This window comes from Trichosurus vulpecula, chromosome 2 (assembly GCF_011100635.1).
Source record: "Trichosurus vulpecula isolate mTriVul1 chromosome 2, mTriVul1.pri, whole genome shotgun sequence".
Taxonomy (NCBI): domain Eukaryota; kingdom Metazoa; phylum Chordata; class Mammalia; order Diprotodontia; family Phalangeridae; genus Trichosurus; species Trichosurus vulpecula.
The window spans coordinates 146170057-146190404 of NC_050574.1; the positions used below are offsets into that span (position 1 = coordinate 146170057).

The following is a 20348-nucleotide window of genomic DNA, read 5'->3' on the forward strand; positions in this document are numbered from 1 at the left end:
TGATGATTCTAGGTCATGTGGGTGAGTCGCATGTGTGACTCACCCCTGACGCTGCAAAAGATATAAAAACCAGGGGTTGGCTGTCTGTTCTTTGGAGCTCTCTTACCCACAGCAGTGGTGGCGTGCATGACTGGGCCGGCCCTTGTTCTGAACTCCTGGGCTGAACCTAGATGTTGGTAACCATGAATTGTATTGGGTCTGTTTGTTTGTAATTTAAGGGCTCTCGAGATGGTGTTGATGAGGAGACTCTGGGCAGCTGTAGCTAAGGAGCCCTCCAGCTTGTAAACCCAGATGCTGAGACTTTGTTGAACTCTGGTAACTATGTATTGGGATTTGAATCAGACAAGGTATGTCTGTTGATGTTTGTAATTTGTTTGCATTTTGTTCAGAAGTTCAGGGTGCTGGGTTTTTCCTCTGAACTAAGTGGATGATACTTGTATGCTGAATTAAAGTAAGCTTGTCAACCCCTTAAAATAAAATAAAATTACTTTGTTAAGTGGTACAAGCTTTAATACACTTTTCAGGTTTTCTTACTATCTACATTTAGTCAATGGGACATATTACACTTCTTGTCAGCAATCAGCTTATCATACTCCAGAATCATGTTTTAAATTGATTTCTTTAGAAATATGAAAACTAACCTTAGTAGCCACCTCATTTACTGTTGTTCCCCTCTGAGAGTTTTCAACAATTTGGACACTTTAATTTGTTTTTCATTGATGTACAACTTGCTTAAGTCAGGGGGTTTTGATTTGAAATGGCGACAAAGATTGTATTCCTTTGGAATGGCTATTATTTCTCAGCAAACAAGGCACGAAATTTTGTCTCTGTGTAAGTAAACAAGTATCAATTTGTCCACTCTGGATTAAACACTCTGTGTTCTGATTCAGTGTTCCGTTTCTTTTTATCACCCATTTTGCAAAGTCGCCCCAAAAACTTTAATGTTAGAACCAAAAAGTCTCCACAGCAACTGATCACATACAAAGAAAATCTGAACTGAATGTCTGACCTTGGAGAGAGAGCTAAAACACTCATGGACTTGGAGGGCAGCTGAGAAACAAGGAAGGGGAAGAAGCCCTTGCATTGTGGCCGCTCATCTCATATCAAGAATCAGCTGCTTCGGTTCGTGACTGCACTCACTTTGTCCCTGTTCAATGCCAGCAACCACTGAAAAACACAGTGAAAAGATCCAACTCTAGCTCTTCTCAGACTAAAGACAGACCAACGACGGTTGGTTGCTGTGGGTCACATGACAAACAGGAGAGAGTCTGCAGTGGCAACCCACCTACCAAGTTACATGATGAGCACAATAGTGACTTGTGCAAGTTGGGTTAAGCGGAGCATTGACAAAACATTCATTACACCTTTACTTTCTTTTACATTCTCTACATTTTTCATAGGCTGCCTGAAATCCTTCAGTGGGCTGCAAGCAGCCCATGCGCCATATGTTATGCAGGCCTGTGCTAGACTAACTATATTTCCTTTATGGACAGTGTTATTAAATTTAGAGGGCAAAATAATGCTCTGGATTTTAGTCTCGTTTACCTGGATATTAGAAAAGTATTTGTTAATGTATTTCATACCATTCTAGTAGACAAGATACAGAAATATGAACCAGGCAATAATACAATTAGGTGGAATCTGCACTGATCAGATGAAAAGATCAGCTCCATATCAGCTTCAGGAAAGGTCTCCAACTGAGTGCCCCACAGTTCTGCACTTGGCCCTCATTGGCTTAATATAATTTTGTCAGTAACTCGAATAAAGCAAAATATAGGATGCTTATCCAATTTTCAGCTAACACAAAGCTGAGAGAGATAACACACTGGATGACAGAACCACGATTCAAGAAGATTTTGATGAACAAGATCATTGGGATTCATCTAATAAAGTAAAATTTTAAAGGGTTAAATTTAAAGTCTTACACTAGAGTTTTGAAAAATCAGCTTCAGTAGTACAAGCCAGGAGAAGCATAACTATGGCTATGGTTAGATAGAAGATCACCTGAAAATAAATCAGGTGTTTTGATGGATTGCTAGCTCAATATGAATCCATGGAGTGATATGGCAACCAGAAACGTGAATGTGATGTTAGGTACATGAAGAGAAGTGCATCTCCCAGGAACAAAGAGGTGACAGTCTCATTGTACTCATTGGATCTGATGGTCAATTCTGGGTGCCACGTGTAAATGTAATGTTTATAAGCTCTCAGGATTCTTACCCAAACTCTCACTGTCACAGGTCCCAAAGAAAGACTAGCAATAGACTTTGCAGTCCTTATTCCAACTACCAATCCCACTGGAAAATTGAGTAAGAAGGTCCTTTTCCCAACTCCCATTCATGACAGTTTGGGTTCTAAGAGCAAGATTATATCATCTCCTCAGGGCTCTAAGAGTAACCCTGTGGAGTTAGTGGTATCCTTCTAATGCTATTGACTCAAGCCCTATTACAGTGTGCCCCTCAGTACCAATCATCAGTTACCTCTTCAACATCATCTAGTTGGTGATAATTAATATTTATTCAATGTCATCAATATTTTTGACTAGCACCTAGTATTATTTAACCATTCATATCAATTAGCTTCCGAAAAGTTAATTACTGAGACAGAGGATATAACAAATATAGAAATACATAGCATTCCCCTCAATACCTGGGGGTATACTCTTCCTTCTACCACCTCAGTCCCTAGAGATGGGGGCTAAAACTTAAATGGTTGCTACAAAGAATTCACCCCACTAAGCTCATTTCGAAATGCAGCATATCCTTTGGACTAAGCTGTTCCCTCATTTACAAATAGCACTGTTTCTTCTCAGCGTTAGTTCACTGGTAGGCCAGGTCAAGCAGGTCACCAGTGGGTTCACTCCCCACTGATCTTGACTGCCCAGAAATTCTGATTTGTATTCTAGTTCCTCAATACCCAGTCCTCTTCCAACCTTTTGCAGCTCATAAGGCTGCAGCCTATCTCATTCTGTCTCCAATATTTCTTCACCTAAGGTTGGAAAGTATAACTATCACAAGGATAGGAGCAACAGCAGTGTCATGTGCTCATGCCTTTATATTTACCCAGTAGGAAGAACAAAAATTAGCAAATTGGCCTTCTCCCTATCTTTAAAAAAATAATTGTGCATTTTCTGAAGTGGACAGCAGGGCACTCAATTACACATTCCAAGAAATTGGCTCATCAAACATTCACATGTTACCAGGACTGGGCTCTCATTGGCTATTCTCCCATTATGTAAGGGAGGAAAATAATAACCTGTAAAGTATTCAGGGGGTGGTAGGCTACTAGGATAATGAAAAACCTAGGCTAAAGATCAGCTGAAGTACTTAAGTAATCAGCCTGAAAAAGAGAAGAATTGCAGTGCAAGGAGAACATGGTAGCTGTAGTACAAGAAGGTGGAAGAGGGTTTAGAATTCTTGTTTCCTACCTGGAAACTGAGTAGAAGCTTGAGGAGGGGCATTTAGGCTTGAAGCCAAGAAACACTTCCTAACAATGAAAGCTATTAAAAAGTGAAATGGCCTGCCTCAAATGTGTTTCCTCTTATTGAAGGTCTTTAAGTGAAGACTAGGTGAGTACTTGTTAGGTATATTATAGAGGGAATGCCTCTGATTCTAATTATGAATTATCTATTCTGTTTCATTGATCTATTTTGCTAACTTTTATTCAGTGTGAGATAGTTTTCATAATTATCCCTTTCACAGTATAATTTTAAATCTGTCAGTGCAATTCTCCCTCACTAATTTTTTTGTTCATAATTCTAGTTGAGATTCTTGACTGTTCTTTCATATACACAATCAATTCATCTACTTCTATGGAGCAGCACATTGGCATTTTAACCAGTACTGCATTCAATCTAAAAGCTAATTTGGGTGGTATCAACTTTTTAAAAACTATATTGACTCAACCTAGTTTTATGAATTGAATATCTAATTATTTGATTCAGTGATTGCTTATGTTAAAAAAAATTTAGAATTGTCTTTATATTGGTATTTATTCAGTTCTTGGTCATTTGATTCCCAAGAATTTGATTTATTTTGTTGTTATTATAAATGGTATTTATGTTTCTATAAAGTTCTCTCAATCTCTGTTAGTAATATGTCTATTGACCTTCCAGTTTCATATGTAAATGTTAGAGGGATTGTCTGACTTAACTAGGTCTCAAATAGAGTTTTCTACAAATTCATTTTCCCCTCCATTTCATCTCACTGTTTTGTGAGATGCTGCTGCTCATAATCTTTCACCAATCTCCTATGTAACATTCAATTCAACAAACATTTATTAAGTACCCATGATGTACAAGGCATTGTGCTAGGTTCTGGGAATACAAAGATCATATTTTAAGGTTTCTACTGTGAAGAAGCTTACATTTTACTACAGAGAAAGAATATGTTCACAGACAAATACAAAGTATATGCTCAGTAATTTCAAGGGGGGCATCAATTGGGGGAGGGGAGATCAGGGGATCAGACAGCAGTGCATTGGAGCCAAAGAAAGAAAGTATATAGAAGTGGGTGATCATATGTGTCAGAGGCTGAGCAAATGTCAAGTAAAATTAGGTCATAGGAATTGAAGAGGTTGATGAACTAGCAATTCAGGGTGTTTGAGAGGATGTAAGCATGTACATTGAAGACTCCAAAGGTAAGAGCAGGAGTTGGGTTGAAGAGGAAGACTGAGCCAGGTAGTAAACCCCTTGAAAAGGAGGGAGAATGACTTGGAGGTCTGTAGATGGCAGTATCTGGGGGCAATGATGAAGAATAGAATACTGGAGTGATAATGGCAAAGGAAGGGTCTGGAGGTGGGAGTGATGAACAAGGAACATGCTGAAGAGAATGACGAAGATGAAGTTTCTTCTGAGAACAACCAGTTTTCTATTGCCCTACAAAGACAGAATGTAAAGTTAAAAGCTACAGGATGAGGATTTGTTTGTTAACAAGATCAGGGGTTCCTAAGGGCAATTCATTTTGCAAATGAGTTTATATTCTAAATTAGTATCACTCTTGGCTTCCATGTCTCTCCATTTGACTAGGAAATCAAGTGTTTGCTGACTGAAGAACTTCTGAGGTTCTTTTGAACTTGCAATGATTGCTACAACCTCTTGGGAAAAATCAGTAATCTATGTTCTTTTCCTTTGTCCATTATTGAATAGGTCAGTCTGGAGCTTTTATAATTACATGCAGTGTCTTCACATCTTTAACCTTTTTAAAATTGTGCTAATGCGTTTTCTCCCATATCATAGTCGTTTTATATATATATATATATATAGATATAGATAGATATAGATATACATATATATACATATATACATATATTCATATATACACATATGTACATGTATATTACATATATAACATGTGTGTATATATGTATATACATGCATACATACACACACTATATGGATAGTCCTCCCATTCAATTCTAACAAAGCAAAATAGTTACCCAAAACCAATCAACCAAGCACTTATGCCTTAACATAGTCCACACCAATGGTCCCTGCATCTCTCTATTGAGAGAAGGAAAATTTATTTCATTATTTGTTGTCCTGTATACTAATAATGGTCACTGCAATCTGTTCATACTAATCTTCCCATGTTCTTCTGAATTCCTTATATTCATCATTTGTTATGGCATAATAATGCTCCATTACATTCACAGACCACAATTTGTTTAACCATTCCCCTATCAATAGTCACATGACTTGTTTCCCGTATTTTTCCACCACAAAAAGTTCTAGGAATATTTTAGTATGTTTAGTATATCAAGTAATTAATATTCGGTATCTAGGGACTTTCATTTTGTCAATTTCCTCTGGGTTAGAGTATGAGTAAGATAGTAACTTTTTCTTTGCAAAATTCCAAATTATTTTTTTCCAGCTGGAGTGGTTAGACAAATTCACAATTTCAACAACAATATATTAGGGTGCCTGTCTTCCCACACCTCATCCAATAATGCTTATTTTTTTAAATTCTTTCTTCCAATTTGGTATTGGCTTTGACCTTTGCCCCAACTAGTCAAAGGTGGTTGTTGTTGTTTGTCTTCAGTTCTCAAAGAGGACAATGACATCAGGAAGATGATGTCATGACTTCTAAGTGAATTAGATTTAAGTGAGGGAGGGCTGTGCAAAGTCACCAGCCTCACTCTCTCCTCAGGAGCCATCTGGGTCCAGTGGCAAGATATACTGTATTTCCCCATGTATAAGATGCACCTTAATTTTGGGGCCCGAAATTTGAGAAAAAATTACATAAAGTTATTGAACTCAAGTTTTATTCATCTGCTCATAGCTTTCAGGCATCTTTTGGGCAAGTCTGGTACATGTACACATGCTTAGTCCATTCCATTTCATGAACCTGAAATTAGTACCTTCTTTTTCATCAGCAATTCTTCTTGCCTCATGCTGGACCATCTTTGTGGACACAGGAATTCCAATTGCCCTTTGCTCTTCAATCTGTATCTTCAATTCCCTCTCTAAATCAGGCCATTTTGCTGACTTGCCTCTCATGGCCTTCTTCTGCCCTGGTGTTTACAGTAGGGTTTCTTCTTCCCATGGCCAGTCTCGGATTGTTTTCTCAGTTGGAGGAGGACCAAACTTACATTCAGCAGCACGATTTTCATTCACTTTTGCAAACTGGATCACTTTTAACTTGAATTCAGCACTGTACAAAAATCTTTTCTGAGACATTTCTGGGCAGAACGTGGCAAAACATGACCGGTAACAAATGCGAAACAATGAGCACAAAGACAACAAGCACAAAAAAGCAGGAAACACAAGTAAAAAAATCTGCAACCACTGTATAAGACACACCCAGTTTTTAGATCCCAAATTTTTTGAAAAAGGGTGCATCTTATACCTGGGGAAATACGGCAGATCAGGATGACAAGAGAGGGCCCTGGATGAAATGGGAGACCTTGGTCTGTCTTGTTCTCACTTTGACTGAGGGCAACACCTATTCAGTGATTAAGGCTACATTAAAAAAAAATTAGCCAAGCAATAGCCCCTTTTACCTAATTTTAAAAAAAAAGTCAATCTGGGAGGGGAAAACCCTCCGGGTTTCTGGCCAAAACAGAAACAATTACTATTAACTTTCACTCAGGACCCAAATAATGAGCACTAAGTAGGCCTTGGGCTGGGACCTATTGCGGGCCAATCAATGAGATCCAGAGTGAACAGGATTTAAGGCATGGTCTTTAAGAAAGAAATCTAGCCTGTAAACCACAAGATATCTTGCTAGGTTTCAGCCATCTAGGAGGGATAGAAGGGAGACAAAGGAGAGAGGGAGGGAGAGAAGGAGGGAGAGAGGGAGGGAGGAAGGAAGGAAGGGAGGGAGGAAGCAAGGAAGGAAGCAAGGAAACAAGGGAGGAAGCAAGGAAGGAAGGAAGGAAAGGAGCTGCATTGCCCAACTGAAACTGACCGGTTGGGTCCCCAGTGGGGCAGCTCAGACTACTCACAGGGTTTTGTTTGTCCTTCGTTCTCAAAGAGGACCATGACATCAGGAAGATGATGCCATAACTTGCAAGTGAATTGGATTTAAGTGAGAGAGGGCTGTGCAAAGTCACCAGCCCTACTTTCTCCTCTGGAGCCATCTGAGTCCAATGGCAAAATATAGCTCAATTCGCCTGGAGGTGGCCCCCAGTTAATGGTTAGGCTACATGTAGAAAATTCATTCTGAAGTGACTCTCACAGAAGTAGCCGATCATTTCTTGTCTTTTAAGAGATCTTAGAGAAGCAGTAATTTGTAGTTAAGAGGCCTTAAGATGTAGAAAGCCAGACTTGAAATCAAGACAACTGAGTTCAAATCACTTAATTCATAGTGGCTGTGTGACCCCTGGCAAGTCATTTGCTTTTCAGGAAACTCTAAGGCTGTAAGTTGTAGATGGGTTGCTGATTTGCACAGGTAGAGGGAGTTTACACATTCAGATATCTTCCATATATATGGAATCACAGGGTCCAAATCCCCCCCACCCCCCCAAAAAAAGAAATATAGTCAATTTCATTTTTTGTCACGTGAGTGGATATTTGCCCTGCTCAGTACCGGTAAGATATATAGGCATGAAGCTTCTGAATAGACTAAAAACCTTTAGTCCCTTTCATTATATAATTCCAAACCATATTTTCCAATATATTTTTCACTATCTTCCCTCATTCACACCTTTACATTAAAGGCATCTAGTATCAATTGGTTTGGAAGATTTTGTCAAGATTTTTGTAGAATTTCTCTACCTCTGTATCCGTTGCAGCAGATACTTACATACAAGCTTTGATGATCCTCATAGTCATTGTGAACACTACAAGGCCAAGATAACCATGTGCTCCATAATAGGATCTCTTTTTCCTTTATTGCACATGATGAAATAACTTTGCCATTCCACAGAGAGAATGTGAGGCATCATTCCATTTAACTGCAATTTCCCTATATCTTCTGGTTTCATTTATAGTGACAATGGTGGTATCAGTAACAAAGTATTAATAATTAGTAATATTAGTAATTAGAAATAAAATAAATGATAGTATTATAAATAAAACACCTATAAATATTTTTGTGCATATAGGTCCTTTTTTTCCTTTATCCCCAGAGCTTAACATAGTCCCTGGCACATGGAAGGTGCTTAATAAATGTCTATTGATTGATTTTTAGTCAATGATGAGATCATTTGATCAAAGGGCATGATCAGTGTTGTGGCTCATTATATATTGCTAGATTACACACCAAAAAGTTTGCACAATTCTCCAATCCCACCACCAGTATAATAGAATGCCTTTTTCCAGTAGACATTCCAACATTGAATTTTTTCTAATTTTTGCTATTTTTTAACCAATTTAGTAGGTTTAAAGGGGCATAAGTTTGTCTTTTTAGGAACTTTGAATATTCTTCATGTCACTATGAACAATTTGTATTTCCTTCTTCAAAAATTGCCTTTGCAAACTTTGACAATTTTTCCATTGGGGAATGCATTTCACTGATTTATCAGTTCCTAATAGGTTGTAAAAGCCAGTATTTTTTCTGATACCTTTACTATAAATATATTTCCTAATACATCCGTTTTCTTTTTAGTCTTTTGGAAAGTATCTCTTTTTCTTTTTTCTCTTCTTTTCTCTCCTTTTATCTTCATATAATCAAACCCACTGACTGTTTCAATGGTTTTTTTTTTTTCTCATTGGTTAGAATGATAAGCAATTACCCTCTCCACAACAGATGCAAATATGCTATTCCTTTTTCTTCTAGCTTTGTATGATTGTTTTTGTATTTAGGCCATTGATCCAGTTGAAATTTATTGTAGCAGATGGTGTGAGGTATGGATCTAAACTAATTTTTTGCTACACCAACTATCCAATCTTCCCAACAGTTTTCACTGAATAATGATTCCCCAATGTTTTTAGTCATGAGGTTATCAAATGCTAATGTCTTATATACATTAGGTTCCAGGTCTGCTTTTTCTATTTTGTTCTATTGATCTGTTTTCTCTTTTTCCCCCTAGTGCCAGAGAGATATTTATAACTATTGCTTTATAATGCATTTTGAAACCTGGTAAGCAAGATCCCATTCAGCTATTCTCTTTTATATGACCTTTCTTGATATTCTTGTAAATCTGTCTTTTTCATAGAACAACTGGCTTTTATAATGCATTAAGGTTTGCAAAATGCTGTATGTGTATTATCTCATTTAATCTTCAAAACAACCCTGCTATGAGGCAAGTACAACAGGTATTATTACACATCTTTTACAGATGAAGAAACTGAGGGTCAGAGCATTTAAGATACTTGCTCAGTCACATAATTAATATGTCAAGGGCCAGATTCATTCTGAGTCAGGTCTCTGATTCCAAGACCAGTGTTCTTTCCACTGCATCATGATGTTTCTCATATGAATGACACCATTTAACTATGTGATATGGCCTGTTGATATTTTTATTGGTATCACATTAAATCTAGGAACTTACTAAAAAATACTGACATTTTTACTATTTAACCTAATCAAGTGTAGGTGATACCTTCTTATATAGTCAATTCTTTCTTAATTTCTCTCAAAATCATTTAAGCTTACATGAGCTCCTCTCACTTGAATTAACAGGTTAAGTAACAAATATCTGGTGAATTTTTCTAATTGCGGTCAATGGTATTTCTCTTTTTTCTTACTGAATCATCATCCCATCTTCTACACCAATCAAATATTGGTCTCCCTAAAGGTTTTGTCCTAGGCCTTCTAGCTCTATCTTATTTTTCTTGGTAATCTTATGAGCTCCCTTCAATTAATATGTCTTTGAAGATGACTCCAAGCCTTAATCTATCTCTTGAACTCTACTACCACATAACCAACTGTCTGGTGTACATTTTTAATTGACTGTCCCATCAGAATCTCAAACTCAATATGTCCAAAACATGTTTCCCAAAGAACTCATCCTTCCTCTAAACTTCCTTATTTCTGTTGAGGATACCACCATCCTTTTACCTAGGTTCAAACTTTGGAATCATCTTTCATTCCTTTCTGTCTCTAATCACTCCCATGTTAAGTTACCACATCTTTTTTATTCTGCTTTCTCAGCACCTCTTATATCAATTCCCTTCTCTCCATTCACATAAAGTTCAAATATCTTTTGTTTCTTGAACTATTGTAATACATTCTTATCATGAATGGCATAAGCCTCTTGACATAAATGGTTCCATTTTGAATTTCAAATAAGCCTGTCTACTCCAAGTCCCTTTTATGTAAACAGCTAGATTGTGTAGGTCTGATAATCTGATGTCTGTAACCAAGTGCCATCATCACCTTGATGTATGACATCAGTGTAGTATCATATGCTATTTACTAAACACTTGACAGTTATCCCAAAGGATACTGTAAATCATATGTTGGCACAAATAACCTTGACCACCAATTATATCAGCATACACCTGTTTGGTCAAGTTCCCCTTAAAAATGCGTCACACTGAGCCCAAGCTATCACTCCTAATGATTGTAGATATGGGAATATGAGTCAAAGCTTTTCTAACCTCTACTGAGAAAATTGAACAAAACAAATAAGATTGAATACATTGATTGAAGTAAATAAAAGCAACTTTGAGCAAATCATTGAGTGTGTTGCCTTTCCTTCAAAGGTATGTTCAGCCAGTTATAATGGCACACACCTGTAATCTCTGCTATTAGGTTGAGGCTGGTAGATTGCTTGAGCGAAGGAATTGTGAGCTATAGTGGGTTAAAACTAATCCAGTGTCCACATTAGGTCTAGCTTCACACCTCTTGAGGACTTCACACCTCTTGAGGGTTTCACACCCCTCATGACCTAACTAGTAAAAAGGTGTGGGCCTTCCTACAAACAATGGCAAGACTCAATCAAAGGCACTTGATTGCCTTAGTGCTGAGAAGCACTCCAAAACAAAAGACAACAAAAAGCCCCACTTTGCTTGCTATTCCCCGTAACACACTCCTCTGTGTTACAGTCAAATTGTCTAACAGGCTGTTCTCCAAAAGGGATGTTCCATTTCCCACTTCCATGTCTTTGCACAAGCTGTGTCCCAGGCCTGACAAATGAGTAAAAAAAAAGTACTTATTAAGTGCTTACCAAGTCACAAGCAGTCAAAATAAAAACAGATACAAACAGGAAAACATCATCACCACAAACTCTTAAGATTGTGACCTTTCTTTAAGGCTCAGTTCAATTCCACCTCCTTCATAAAGCCTTTCCTAACCCCCCTAGCTTGTGGTGTTCTTTTCTTCAACAAATTATATTGTACTTAATTATCTGCATATGCATAGTCTCTCCTCTATAGAATGTAAACTCCTTGAAGGTAGAGATTATTTCCATATATTTCTTTTTGTTAATTAAATAAGCAAAAGTATTTAGTGAATGCTATTATGGGCCAGGTACTAAGAAAAGCAGTTCTTGCCTCAAGGAGTTTACATTCTAGGAGAGAAGACAACATGCTCCTGCATAGGTACAAACAAGATCCATACAAAGTACAAGGGGACAGCTCCAGCAGCTAGGGAGCAGGGAAAGGCTTCTACAGAAAGTACTATTTGAGCTGAGTCTGGAAAGAAGCCAAGAGCTCTATTAAGCAGAAGAGAGGAGGAAGTAGCCTAGTTACTAGGGTTTTCTAGATCTATACAATCATGTCATCTGCAAATAGTGACGTTTTAACTTCTTCATTGCTGACGTTTATTCTTCTAATTTCATTTTTGTGCCTCATACTTGACATTTGTAGTATTACATCATTTAGAAGTGACAGGAGTGGGAACCTTTGCTATGTGCTTGCTTAGACGGTATCATAGGATCATAGATTTTAGAGTTAAGACTGCAAAAAAATCACCTAGTCCAGTCTTCCCCTTTTACAAATGAAGAAACTGAGACTGAGGGAGACCTATCCAAGGTTATGCAGCTGATAAATAACAAAACTAGAATTTGAACCTAGTTGTTTCTTGTAATTCAATACTCTTGATTTATTGAGCTTTCAAAAAAAAAACCTGATCTTTATTTCTGTGGGAAATCTAAGCTTCTTCCATTTATAATTTTGGTATTTTGGGCTTCGAGGGTAGCTAGGTGGCAGATAAGAGATAGAGTTCTGGAGTCAGGAAGACTCATCTTCTTGAATTCAAATCTAGCCTCAGACGCTTACTACCTGTGTGACCCTGGGCAAGTTGCTTACCTGTTTGCTTCGGTTTTCTTATCTGTAAAATCAGCCAGAGAAGGAAATGGCAAACCACTCTAGTATCTTTGCCAAGAAAATCCCAAATTGGGTCATGAAGAGTTGGACACAAATGAAACGACTAAATAACTACTACTACTATTTGGGTTTTCACCTTGTTAATGAGATTTGTCCCATTACCTTTGATTTAATATGCTTTTTGAAATAATCTCTTCAAAATTAAAGCTATCTACAGTCATATGAAAAAATGCTCTAAATCACTATTGATGAGAGAAATGCAAACTAAAACAACTCTGAGGTATCACTTCACACCTATCAGACTGGCCAATATGACACATACAAACAAGAAAATGAAAAATGTTGGAGAAGATGTAGGGAAATTGGAACACTAATGAATTGAAGATAGAATTGTGAATTGATCCAACCATTCTGGAAAGCAATTTGGAACTATCTTTTTCTCTGTTTACTTGTGGCGGGTAAATAATCCTGTCCATTAGAAATGAAGTATCTTGATAACGATTTTTCTTCTTAGACACTTGTACTATGCTATGATCTCCTTCTGATATTTTCAAGCCATGCCAATTCCTTATTTCTTCCTTCCCATCTTCCCCTTCATTACTAAATTTCTTGGTGACATCATTAATGTTTGTTGCTTTTAATTCCTTGCCATCCACTCTGCCAACACCTTAAAATCAGGCCTTCGATCTCACCATACTACTAAAGCTGCATTGTCAAAGGTTCACCTCCTAATTGCTAAATCAAATGATATTTTTTCCAGACTCTGACCTTTTTGCTACTTTTCACAGATCTGACACATTCATCTGCTGGATACTTTCTCTTCCTTTAGCTTCAGAGACCTCCCAGTTTCTTGGTTCTCCTCTAATCAGTCCATTTTGTCTCTTTCATAGACATTATTCCTCACCTCTTAATGTAGGGGTTTCCCTAAGGGTTTCTTCTTAACCATCTACTCTCTAATCTCTGACTTGTAAAATGTTTATTATGTCAATTTTTAGTCCAGAATAATTAGTAATTGCTTTTTTAATTTTGTCAGTGTGTTTGTTTGTTGGCATTTTTATTCCTAAAGCTAGCAGTAGGACAAAACTGTGCATATGACAGCACTTTGAAATATGTCAAACAATAATCCTAATTTCTTGTTTTTCAAGATCCAGCTCAATTCCTTTTGTTTTCTTTTTATATATTTTATTCTTTTTTTAGGGGGCAGGAGGTGGCCAAGTGGATAGAATGCTAGGCCAGGAGTCAAAAAGACTCATCTTTCTAAGCTCAAATCTGGCCTCTGACATTTACTAGCTGTGTGACTCTGAGTAAGTTATTTAACCCTGTTTGCCTCAGTTCCTCATCTGAAAAATGAGCTGGAGAAGGAAATGGCAAACCACTCTAATATCTTTTCCAAGAAAACCCCAAATGGGGTCACAAAGAATAGGACACTGAACAGCATTCTTTTTTTTTTTTACATCACTTTCACTTTCTAATACCTCTTTTCACCCAATAAAGCTATCCTGCAATAAGTAATCAAGCAAAACAAATCAACACACTGGCCATGTCTGAAAATATATGCTTTATTCTGTAACTATAGTTTACCACCTGTCTGGAGGCAGGAGCCCGCTTAATTTCCATGAAATCTTCTCTCACCTACAGTAACCTGTCCTATCAATTCCTACTGGATATAGTCTATATAACTCAATATTTACCATTATTATATACTGTTATGGATCTTTGAGGTCCTGTCCTGCTCTGAAACCTCTTGATTCCAATGATTCCTACCGCTGGAAGATAGTAGCATGTTGTCATCTGTTCTATTGTGGTCTTGTATTATTATTTCACTTTTCATATGTAGTTCTTTCACATCAAGGGCCAATGTGATAGCCCATAGTGGACACTCAATAAATGTAATGTTATTGAATGAATTCAGTATCGTTATTAAAACATTAGCATCATCAAGAACCAGAGGGATGAGGGAGTGGAAGAGGAGGAGGAATATTTCTAGAAATGACTATTATAAAAACAAGCCATTAAAAAAACTTTTAAGAGTCTCTCAAGAGAAGAAAACAGGAAATTCTCATCCTGTCAGTAGGTTATTTCTTGTTGGATGAAGAAAAAGAAACTGAAAATAAAGAGCTGGCATTCAAGAGAAACCCTTACCCTATGAACTGACCTCCTGTGGAAGAAGGGAAGCACAGGCACACCAAATAATAATAATAGAATATAAATATATCATATAAATATAAATAAGTATACTATATATACACATATACATATATATATATGTATATATACACATATACATGCAAAGAACAGGTGTAAGCACAGTGCTATAAGAAATCCAAGAGGGGAAAGACTACTTTCAACCAAATTTACTTCTCAGTATTCTCCAAACTTGAATCCTGTGATCCACTCCAGACAGGTAGATGTAGATGTAGATGTAGAGTTGGAAGGGACCTCAGAGGCCATCTAGGCCAACCCCCTTATTTTACAGCTGAGCAAACTAAGGCCCAAGGAGCCCAAGTGCCCATCGTCACCAAGGTAGTGACAGTTTCTTCACTGTTCCCAGTATTCATTCTTGCCTCCAACCTATACCTGTAACGTTGTCCTTTTTTAGAATGATCTTGTACCATCTCTGGATCTGTCCAAATTGCACCCATCTGTAATATCAATTAAGTTGGGACTTTTTTACTGTTTTAGAATGATAAATTAATTAAGTCTCTTTGATTGAGTCTAACTAAGTTCTAAACCCCAGGCCCAAACCCCTAATTACTAGGTGCTAAGTCAATGTGGGTGTGAAGCCCTCAGGGTCCTAAGGGGAGTTGCTAAGACCAGAGCCAATAGTAGGAGCCTGAGTTCTGGTGGCTCAGATGACACCCAGATGATGTTTGATGACGTCCAAAGAGTGTATAAAAAGAGAGAATAGGTCTATTTGCTTGAGGCTCTCACTCCTGGAGGCTCGGGACTCTGGGCAGCTGCTCTAAGAGACTCCTGGCTCACCCAGATGTTGATGGTTTCTTGGTAACTATGAATTGTATTTGGTCTGTTTATAATGTATCTTTGTAATTTGTTTGTATTTGCTCTGAAGTTCAGGGTGCTGGATTTTCACCCTGAACTAAGTGAATGATATTTGTATGTTGGATCAAAATAAGCTTGTCAACCCCTTAACCTTGCTTTCCTTAGTAAAGGAGATCAAAAGAACCTGTGAGGGAAGTGTTCTTGTTGTTGGTCTTTCACCCCCACAACAGCTGCTAGCCGAATTGTTGCAATACCATCCTTCAAGGCTTAGCTTAACTCTCACCTCCTCCAGATAATCTTCCCTGAGTACTAAGCCTACTAAGATTTCTTTTTCCTTTGAATTCCTGCTCCAGGTAAAGTCAATAACATCATGGCTTAGTATTTTTTCACAAGATGCATGTTAATTTGGTCACTCCAACTGGAGTAAGTCTTATGCCTCTTTTTTTATTGTCAGTGTCTGGCGTAGTTTGGGAGCACACAGTAGGTATACAATAAATACTTATCAAGTCATTACATTTAATTTCACTAACAAAGGTTACCTCCCTACTATTTACAAAACACTATATTAGGCCCTGTGAATAAAAAGATCAACATGACACAGGCCCTAAAGAAGCTTACAATCTAATGGGGGAGGGGAGAGGGCAGGAACACAAAAAAATATGAAACAAGAGAGAGTAAGTTGAATGCAAAAGAGAGGTTTAGGCACAGTGCTCTGGGACATTTTAGGGGAGAAAGACCACTTTCGCTAATGTATGACTTCATAGAGGTAGCCTCTACACTTAGCACAGTGCCTGGCACTAAGTGCAATAAACATAAATGTTTAATGATTGAATTAGGGAGGAATTCAGGCAGAAAATTAGGTAGAGATAAGGAACAGCATGAGTCAAGGCATGGAGATGAGAAATGACATGAGAACAGGAGATCCAGTTTGACTGGAATGTACAATGTCAAAGGGAGATGTGGAGAATATGAAATGTCAAAGGCTGAACAGGTAGGTTAGAGTCACGTTGTAGGACATTTTACATGCCATTATTACAAACAAATAGAATTTAGACCTGGGAGAGAACTTAAGGTTATCTAATCTGACTTCCTCGTTTTACAGATTAGAAGACTGAAAGAAACCAGAGAATTTATTTGACTTGTTCAAATCCATTTCTTTTTTCCTTCTGATCTATGTTGACTCTTAATTCAATGGAAAGCCATTGATGATTTTTTAATATAGGAGAGACAAACTCATAGGGGTACTTTAGGAAAATTGTACTGGAAGTACTGTGGAGGAAAGACTGAAAAGTAGAGAACTAGAAGACAGGAAGATTATTTAGGCATCTTTTACAATAATCTAGGCAAGGATTCATTTGAAATAAATTAAGCACCTATTTCATATAAGGTACTTGACATATAAAGACCAATAAATAAATAAAGCAGTCCCTGCCAGCAAGGATTTACATCCTATTGGAAAAAGGGATAAGTGTCAGAATTAGAAAAATTGTAATGTGAGAAGGAAGGCAGGATACAATATATATTTCAGAGTTGAAAATTGCAGGACTGTGTTGGCAAACACAATGGGCTCTTAGCACTCGATTCAACCAAGTGCCCTTGAAGTGTTCTGCCTTTGTTTCCTTGATTAGATTGGGAGTCCTTGGTGACCTCCTTGCCTCAGGGGAGGGACTAGTTTACACATGGGTTTGAGTGACATGTTTGGGACATCAGAGGCTTTTAGACCACATGGGTTTAAGTTACCTCTTTGTGACGGTTTTAGGTCACGTGGGTGAGTCGCATGTGTGGTTATAAAACCAGGGGTTGGCTTTTTCTTTTTCAGAGCTCTTACCCACAGCCTTGGTGGTGCAAGTGACTCTGGGCCAGCCCTTGTTATGAGCTCCCGGGCTGAACCTAGATGTTGGTAACTATGAATTGTATTGGGTCTGTCTGTTAATGTTTGTAATTTGTTTGTGTTTGCTCCAAAGTTCAGGGTGCTGGCTTTTTCCCCTGAACTAAGTGAATGGTATTTGTATGCTGAATTAAAGTAAACTTGTTAACCCCTTAACGTTGCTTTCCTTAGTGAAGCAGATCAGAAGAACCGGGGCTTTGGCAGCATTCTTATTGTTGGACTTGTATTGGTCTTTCACCCCCACAACAGCTGCTAGCCAGATTGTGGGAACAAGGACTTGGCTACTGATTGAATATGGTAGATGTGGGAGAGAGAAGAATTAGGGAAAAATTAAGGAACATAAGAGTCTGAGCCTGGAAATCACATTTAGGACTTTGGGGACAAGTGAGAAAGAGGAAGGGGCATAAAAGGAGAAATAAGAAAGGCGGGGAATCCCCAAACACTAGGTGAGAGGACTGCTAAAGAATTATATTCAATGGCTCAAGAATGAGGAAGTCATTTTGTAGATAATATGATGGTTTACTTAGAAAACCCTAGGGAGCAGATTAAAAATTTATTGCAACAATGACTTTAGCAAAGTAGACAAAAAAGTAGACAAAAAATGGTAGGAAAACTGAACATCAAGTCTGGCAGGAATTAGGTGCAGACCAACACTTTAAATAATATACTCAAGATAAGCTCCAAATGGATATGTGATCTAGATATAAAAGGTCACATCATAAACAAATTAGAGGAACAATGAAGAAATTAACTTTCAGATATGGGAGTAGAGACACAGTTCATGACCAAATAAGGGATTAAGAGAATCACAGAAGATAAAAAGGATGCTTTTGATTATATAATTTGTTTTTCACAAGCAAAAACAATTCAACTAAACATAGAAGGAAAGCACATAAGTGAGGGGGAAACCTTTACAATATCTTTTTCTTATAAAAGTTTCATTTCCAAATTTATAAGGGACTGATTCAAATTTATAAGAATAAAAGCCATTCCTCAATTGATAAATGGTCAAAGGACACAAACGTAGTTTTCGGAGGAAGAAATCTGGGCTATTAATGGTGATATGAAAAAATGCTCCAAATCACTAATTAGAGAATTGCAAATTAAAGTTACTATGAGGTTCTGCCTCACACTCATCAGATTGGCAACAGTGACAAAAATTAAAATGATAAATGTAGGAAGGGTAGAGCTGTGAATTGGTCTAACCAGTCTGGAAAACAATTTGGAACTATGATCCAAGAGTTGCTAAGCTGTGAATACCCTTTGGCGCAGCAATGCCACCTCAAAACCTATATTCTAAAAAGACTGTGGAAAGAAGAAAAGGATTCAATTATACAAAAATATTTACAACAGATCTTTTTGCATTGGCTGGTAAATGGAGACTAAGGTATTAGATATCAAATGAGGAATGGTTGAACAAAATGATATGTGAATGTAACAATAATACTGTCTGTAAGAAATGATGAAAGGTATGGTTTCAGAAAAACCTGGGAAGTCTTAATGAACCGATGCAGAATGAATGGAGCAAACATAACCAAAACAACTTACACTTTGTAAACAACATTGTAAAAACAAAAAACTCTGACAAACTTAGGATATCTGATCAATGCAACAAACAACCAGAAGTTTAGAGGACTGAAGCTGAAACAAACCAGCTACCTCCTGAGAGAGAGGTGATAAACTCAAGAGGCAGAATGACAACCATGTTTGGACATGGCCATTGACAGAATTAGTTTTGCTTGAAATACATAATTGTTACAAGAGTTTCGTTTTTCTACTTTTCTTTGAAATTGAGAGTGGAGTGGATGAGAGAAAGAGAAAACAAATGCTTGTTAATTTTAATTTGGAAAAAAAAATTAGATGGTTAAAAAAAAGAAAAAAAGAATGAGGGAATAGAATGGAAGTCATCAGGAGAAGGCAAGGCTGTGAATGCACTTGGACTTACATAGGCAAAACTACAAAAGAAAATTTCCCCCAAGGAAGGAAAAGATTCCAAACATTCCAAGAACAAAAGCTATCTATAAACACTACTTTCTAAATGTCAGTCATCTGTTTTTCCTGGAAGGACCCTAATACCACTTATAACATGTTTTCAACCTGTTGTAATAAGAATTCTGACTAAAATTTGGCACAAACGGGGAAATGGCCCCATGCCAAACATACATTCTTATATCTTTCAGCTGCTTCAGACCATTTGCTGCTTAAAACCTCTATGACCGAGTCGATTTTGAATTTTTACTCATGAAAATATCCCATAGACTGATTTATAACAGCTGAGGTATAATTATCTGTGAACAATGAAAGGGCCCAGTCCTCTCCTCTCTGCCCCTATTCATTCAATATGTGTGTGAAATTACTATGGACTCTAAATGACATGCCGTTCTACAATCTGAAGGCTCTAGTCCTCCATTTTTTTAACCTTTAACCTCAAATAAAAACATAAGACAGGCTTCTACCACACCATTGTCTGAAAACTGATTCACTTTCAAATCATGTCAAAGAGTCACAGAATTTTAGAGTTGGAAGTGACCTGTACGACATCAAGACTGGGACTTTGTTTCCTCGTCTATCAAATGATATGAAGAAATCTGTCAAAATCTCCATCATTGGTGGAATTGTGAAAAGGTCAAATCATTCTTTAAAGCAATTTGGAATGGCATAAAAGTCACTAAACATTACATTTCCTTTGACCCAGCTGTGCCACTTCTAGGCCTACACCCCAAGGAGATCAAAGAAAGAGGAAAAGGTCCTAGCTAGATAAAAATATTTGTAGAAGCTCTTTTTGTGGTAGAAAAAAAGTGGAAAATA

At 37.4% G+C, this 20348-nt stretch overlaps 1 protein-coding gene across 1 annotated transcript in view; it reads left to right on the forward strand.

Annotated features, from left to right (window-relative positions):
- Positions 1-4804: 4804 nt before the first annotated feature.
- TMEM123 (transmembrane protein 123) overlaps positions 4805-20348 on the forward strand; it is an 88412-nt gene continuing 72868 nt past the window's right edge. The window contains exon 1 of the mRNA XM_036743960.1: positions 4805-4891. Within this exon, the coding sequence (XP_036599855.1) occupies positions 4805-4891 (87 nt within the window). The remainder of the gene's footprint in view (positions 4892-20348) is intronic.